The sequence below is a fragment of the Panicum virgatum genome, chromosome 3N, assembly GCF_016808335.1.
Source record: "Panicum virgatum strain AP13 chromosome 3N, P.virgatum_v5, whole genome shotgun sequence".
NCBI lineage: Eukaryota > Viridiplantae > Streptophyta > Magnoliopsida > Poales > Poaceae > Panicum > Panicum virgatum.
Window position 1 is genome coordinate 13,616,032 of NC_053147.1, and position 6,828 is coordinate 13,622,859.

At 50.6% G+C, this 6,828-nt stretch overlaps 1 protein-coding gene across 1 annotated transcript; it reads right to left on the reverse strand.

Moving 5' to 3' along the window:
* Positions 1-1,046: 1,046 nt before the first annotated feature.
* Positions 1,047-2,981, reverse strand: LOC120664445 (aspartyl protease family protein 2-like). Its single transcript, XM_039943689.1, has one exon. It carries the CDS (start codon positions 2,760-2,762, stop codon positions 1,227-1,229), a length of 1,536 nt encoding a protein of 511 aa, XP_039799623.1. The 5' UTR covers positions 2,763-2,981; the 3' UTR covers positions 1,047-1,226.
* Between the last annotated feature and the right edge of the window lie 3,847 nt (positions 2,982-6,828).

The window sequence follows — 6,828 nt, forward strand, 5'->3', positions numbered from 1 at the left end:
CTGCGCTCAAGCTCTTCCTGTCCCTCTCCCATGCTTTCTACTCTCTCCACCATCTCTCCTACTCCACGAGCTCTCTCTTCCTCCTTGCTGCTCAATCTCTACGAGCTCTTTATCCCGTGCTCTCCCTCCATAGAAGGAAAGTGAGCTAACGGGCATAATCTGGAGACTGGAGGTGTGCGTCGCTCGCGCCATCACTGGCATGGAACCTCACGCGCCGTCGCCGGCTTGGTGCACTTGTGGTCGACGGCATGCGCGGCGGCGTGTGTCTGCACATTTCAGGGCGTACAGCGGCGCCGCGCGGCCAGGATACAAAGGTGAAGGCGTGGGCCCAGCAGAGTGCATGGAAGGATTGGGAGCAGACTGTATCGGTGGAAATATAGCTCCACAAGTCGCTGGTTTTGGGCGTGCGGGAAAATTGTGAGCGCAGTTGGCCATCTGTTGGAGCTACAATTTTTAAGTTTAGATCCAAAATAAGATTTTTGGGTTATGTATTGAGCACTTTTGGAGATTCTAAACACACCCTTATTCTGGCACGAAATCCATGAGGGTGCAGTGCCGCAAGCAATTCTGCAAAGGCCAAACGGTACGAGACCGCCCGACACGGTCCGGATCTCCGGCTGTGTCCAAGGAAAGAAAACGCAAGGAAGCTATGAAAATTCATGATCGGATCGAGCCGTGAAACGCATGCGGCCAGAGCCAGCCATGTGTCCGCCATGATGGTGGCGAACTGGCGACTCGAGCACTCCATCAAGACCCCGGGGACCCAGGCCAACACGCCGAGTATCCATCCATCTGCAACGGCAGGGAAGGGCAAAACTGTCATCCCAGGGCCCAGGCTCCCAGCGTTCATTTCCACCCAGACCAGACCAACGACATGGGCGGGGCCGCAGTAATCAGTAGTGTCGGAGTGGTTTGCAAGTGAAGCTATAGATATGGCGTTCTGCAGAGACGCCGCAGCATGCAATGCAAAATTACAAGCAGGCACGAACGCAGATAGCATGCCCACCGGTTGCACAACAACGTGAGCACCTCACGATTGGGATGGCTTGGGGAAAAAATATCGCAGATAACTCATATTAGAATTAGAACAACACAGACAGACATCAGATGATGCTTTCGTTTGGCCACTATTTTTTGTGCCGCCAGCCATCTCGACACTCTTTTGTAGTCCTTCAAAAAATGGAAACGCTTATGCTAGCAGTAAACTGCTACGAAAAGAAACTGGCTTAGCAGCTCCTGGGCACCAGGCCGACGCGCTGCTTGTCGCCGTCGAACACCACGCGGAACCCCTGCTGCTGTATGTTGCCGACGACGGACACCCCGCCGTCGGTGCCCGCCAGCGCGAGGCAGAAGGTGCCCCGCGTGTCCACGGGGATCAGGTAGTTCTCCGGCGGCAGCGCCACCTCCGCGCCGCCCGCCAGGTGCAGCGACAGCGTCGGCACCTTCACCACCCGCCGCCCGCGCAGGTCGAAGCACGTGTCGAACAGCGAGAACCCACCGGGGCTCGGCCGGAGCCCGCCCGCGGCCGCTGCCGCGGACCGGAACGCCCCGCGCACCGCCGCGTACACGGGGCGGGCGAGCCGGCTCACCGACGTGCCCGAGTCCAGGATCACGCCGCCGCGGCCCGTGGCCGGGTCCAGCCGGAGGTCCCGCTCGGACACGCCGCGGACGCGCGCGCCGCCGACGCTGAACCCGACCACGCGCACGTAGTAGAAGGTCGACATCCTGGGGTTCCTCACCATCGGGGTGAACGGCGCGTGGGGGGCGCCGGCCAGGGCGGCGGGCCCGAAGGTCAAGGTGGACGAGCGAGTGGACGAAGGCTTCACCGACGAGGTGCGGTCCACGAGGCAGTAGGAGAAGCTGCGGCCGTAGCGGCGGGCGACCTGGGTGGGCAGCGACAGCCTGCCGCGCCCGAGGCCCAGGAGCCCCGCCGCCGCGACGAAGAGGCCCTCGTTGTCGTGCCCGCACCCGACGGCCACGCGCGGCACCCGCGCGCCGCGGGCGAAAGAGAGCATCTCGGTGACCAGGTCCCCTGTGGTGATTGACCCGTCGCCGTAGGCGACCTGGTAGAGGCATGACCCAAGGCGCTTGTCGCAGCCGCCGGTGTCGAGGCGGTGGCAGAGCGGCGTGGCGCAGGGGACGACGGCGTAGGAGCGGGAGCGCCGCGGGTCGAAGACCCTGCCCGACTGCGCGTAGCAGTGGCGGCAGGGCGCGCACTGCAGCCAGACGACGTCGCTGCCGGTGTCCAGCACCAGGAGCGCCGGCGTGGGCGGCGTGCCCACGCCGACCTGCGCGAAGTACTCGCCGCTGCCCTGCGACAGGCCGGACACTACGGGCGCCGCGAAGCCGCCGCCACCTCGGCGCTGCGGCGCGTGCGTCCCGTTCACCGTGGCCCCGGCCGCCGCGTCAGAAATCGCCTCGGCACGCGCGGCGTCGCGCGCCAGGCGGTGCGCGAGCAGCTGGGGCGCGGTGGCGTTGGGCGCCGCGAACGCCTCGCGGTGGGCGAGCAGCAATCGCACGGTGGAGGCGTTGCCGGCGTCGTCGAAGAAAGCGGCGAAGTTGGCGCCGAAGATGGATCCGGCGTCGACCCCAGCGCGGGCGGCGGGCTTGGCAGAGAGCGGGATAGCGCGAAGCGTGTGGTACTGGTACCGCGCTGGCGGCTTCGAGAGAGCGGCGGTACAATGAGGCAGTAGCAGGACGAGGACGAGGAGGAGGAGGGAGCAGATTGGGCTGGACGCGGATGCCATGGCGCTTCTCAGCATCGCGCCGGGGGGTGGAACAGAACAGAGAACAGAGCAGTGGTCGTCGGGTTGCTGATTGGTTTGAGAGGAGCAGCAGAAGAAGAAGGGAAGCCAGGAAGGAGGTGGAGAATGGAGACGAGTGAGGTGGCAGTAACGGGCGCGGCAGGCATGGCGTGATGGGTGGTGGACTGGTGGCGGTGGGTTGGGCCGTACGCGTACGTGGAGACCTGAGAGGCGTGGTGGCTCCCGGTAATAAATGCAGTTTAGCCAGAGCCCAGAGGAGGTAGTAGCCCTCCCCAACGGCCGGCCGCCGGCAGCCCGGCACGGAGGACTGGAGGAGCCACGCTAGCCATCAGCGCGGCTGTAGATTGCGCTGTAGGTGTAGCGTGTTAGAACCAGTGATATTTAAAGCTTAAACAGTGAGCTCATTAAATAATTTATAGTAAAATAATTAATTAAAAATTAAAGAAGATAAAAGAATGGAAACGAACGTTCCTGTTACCGTCCTGGGTGGGAACCGATCCAGGGATGTCGCCCCCATCCCCCTGTGAACCGCGACTATAAAAAGAGAAGGGGTAAAACTCCGACAGACATCTGATCAGCCCGTCGTGGTCATCACCGGGGTTTTGTGACCGGCTCAAACACACACACATACACAGAGACGGCTCAAACACACACATACACAGAGACAAGAGAAGAGAACAAGAACGAGAAGAAGATGAGTGGCTCTAAAGATCAAAGTATGCATTTCATGTCTTTATGTGGTTCCATTTTGAGCTAAAGATCCTAGAACATCTAACAATGGCATCTAGAGTCTGGGTTAGCATCAACTGGAGCCCAATTAATGCTTTGTGCACTCTAATTGCATATGTTTAAGCCTCTGTCATGATGTTTTTGCCCAAATAATAAAGCCCAGAGCCCCAAATCCCCACTGCCGAAACCCTAACACTAAGAAATCCCCAAATCTAAGAAACCCTAACCCTAAAATCTAAAGAAGAGGGTCCGAGGGCTTACCTAAAGGGCCATCAAGGCCATCACCGTCGCCATGGCCGCCGCTAAACGGCGAGCGCGCGCTGGGACTTGGTCCCGAGCGGCCTCGCCCCCCCCCCCCCGCACCGGCGGAGGCGACCCCTCGCGCGCGCCATGAGGCCGAGGTGGCCGGGCGCCAACCGGATCTGAGACCGCCGTCGCCGTAGCTGCCCGTGAACCACGCGCGCGGCCGGCGGGTGCCTTAGGGCACCGTCGAGCAACGCTCGACGAAGCTGCGCGCTCGCATCTGCGGCACGCAGCTCCGGCGAGCGGAGCTCGGCGGTGCCGTCTCCTTCCTCCGCGCCAGCGAGGCGTTTCACGCCGCTCGCCACCGTCGCTCTCGCTTACGCTTCGCTCGCCCACGCCGTCGGTCGAGAGAAGAGAGAGAATGGGGGTCGCGGCCGACCGCCCTTTTATGCGGCGCGGGCGCGACGTCGACGTCGGATTTCATCCCACGGCGCGCGCGTCTCGCGGCCAATTCGGGCCGGCGGGGGCGGCGGTTTCCCGGCCCAGGCCCAGGTTTTTGGGCCTGAGGCCCGGGGGGATGGTGGCGGTTAATTGGACCGGGCCAAAATCGGCCTGGGTCGGAAAAAATGATGTTTGGGCTGAATTTATTTGATATTTTTTCTCTGGAAAATTAAGAAATGAGTATTGGTCTGCATAGTATTGGGCCTAAAAGCTTTGGGCTGCATAGTAATGGGCTTAAAGAGCCTATGGGCTAAGATAATATTGTTTTAGGCCATAAATATGATTTTGATTTTAAGTATTATGAGTATGTATATTATTTCATGTTTAATTTTGAAGATATTTTATTGTGCATTAGCAAATAATGATAAGAATAATAATAATTAGTTTTGTTATATAATGAAATTTTCTCATGTTCTTTTAATTTTTATGATATTTATATTATGGCTATTACTTGAAGTTATTATTTTATGTGTTATAAGTAATTCTCTTTTTTAAGCAAGGCCAAAATTAAGCAAATTATGATAAATTTATGTGGTCATGGATAATTGGCCTTTTTGCTTAAATAATATTGTTTTTTGGGCCAAACCTTATGGAAACTTTCTCCATTTATGATTAAGTATTTTTTCTTATGTTTATGGTTAAGCATTCTCATTATGTCTTAATACTTCACTTTATTTCTAAGATATTTTATTATGTTTTGCCTTACTACAATTTATGTTATCACTAAAAATTAAGAAATAGTCTCCATTTAAAATTGGGATGATTTTCAATGAATTTTTAGATTCAGTTTTAAGTCTATTTGAAGCATTATTTGTAATGTTTATGCTCCAATTATGATGATGAGTTGCTTTCATTATAAAATTAAGTTATCTGCCACATACTTATGTGACACTTGAATTGAGGCTTAATTATGAAGCATCTTATGACCCATAAGTATTATCAATTATGTGAGTATGTTTTACTCACAAAAATTGATATACCCATAAGTTAAGCATGAAGCTTAATACCCATTTTTTTTTTGGGAAAATCGAATAATGACATCTTTTAATGGCCAGTCTTCTAAGAAATTAAATAATGGGCCATATTTATTTGATGTCATTGATACTTCTGCTTACGTTTGAAAAATGTGTATCCCATAAATAAGACCATTAAGGAATCATTTATTATAAAGATTGGGTGCACAAATTCTAATGACTAAGTGGTTTTGGCTTATAATTGTCCCAGATTGGAATTAATCCAACGGGGTATTTTTTTCAAGATCAGAATTTTAATGGTGATTCGTGGTTGTATTCTGACCAAAGTTGTTTACAATCATGGATTATCATGATTTAATTCATTAATAAAGTATATTATTCTTAAGCCATGCGTACTTAGTGAGTCCAATTTTGGACATAAATCTTAATAGCTGGCTTTTGAATATTTTCTTAGTTGAGCCACAAATAACGTTGATAAGGATATCGGGAAAACACTAAGTTTTCTCTGATAAGTGAATATTTGCTCAAAAGAATATTGGCATAATGTAACCAATTATATGACTTATGACTACATACTGAACAAAGTTGTTTGTAGCCACATGTCATTTTCAGCCTGAAGATTATGTTTAATTTTGTGACTTATGACTATATACTGACCAAAGTTGTATATGATCATATGTCACTAAGATTGGTTGAGTAACTAAGTTGCCAGCTCTTGAGCAATATTGGGCATAATCATAAACTGAGTTTTATCAGATTAAGCTAATGCTGACTGATATGAATAATGTGAAATTATGTCAATGCATATGGGTCATTTTCAATAAAGTTTCCGCTGCAAAGGAAATAACACTCTGGTTAAGTGTGGCATACGTTCATCATTCTGGCCAAAGCTGATTGGTGAATGTGTGACTACAAAATTTTGTTATTCCGGTTCATCTTCTGGCCAAAGCTGATTTTGAATCGGAGTAATGAAAGGAGTTTATATCTAAAACTAAGTGTGGCTTGTGTTTATCATTCTAGCCAAAGCTGATTGATAAATACCTGTCCACAATACTTTTGTTGGTCTTAATCCATTTCTGGCCAAAGCTGATTTGAGTTATGATTCAACAAAAGAAGTTTTATGCATATGATATTAAGTGTGGCTTGTACTTATTCTTCTGGCCAAAGCTGATGAATAAGTACTAGTTCACAAAATTCTATTGTTCTTTTCCATTTCTGGCCAAAGCTGACTTAGACTGGTTCAATAGAAGAAGTTTGTGCTGATGCTTTCTAAAATATTTTATAAAGCATCATATGCCTCTAAAGATCAAAATTAATGAGTGGCACTAAGCAATTAAATGAGAATAACTATGTCTCAGAGAAAGAACATCTGTTCATGGATGCAAAATCAAACTTATGAATTATCCCTATTGATGATAAGAATTAATTAAGTCATAAGTTTCTAATAAGATTGTTTTAAATACCACTATCAGAAGCGAAGTGCTTTTACCTACACCTCATTGGCTCTTAAGATCATAACTAAGATGGCACATACAAGTGTCATAAGAGGTGTAGTTCCCATTAGAAAAGTTCAATACTAAGGATATTAATGAGAAATTAACGATTTTATTGATCAT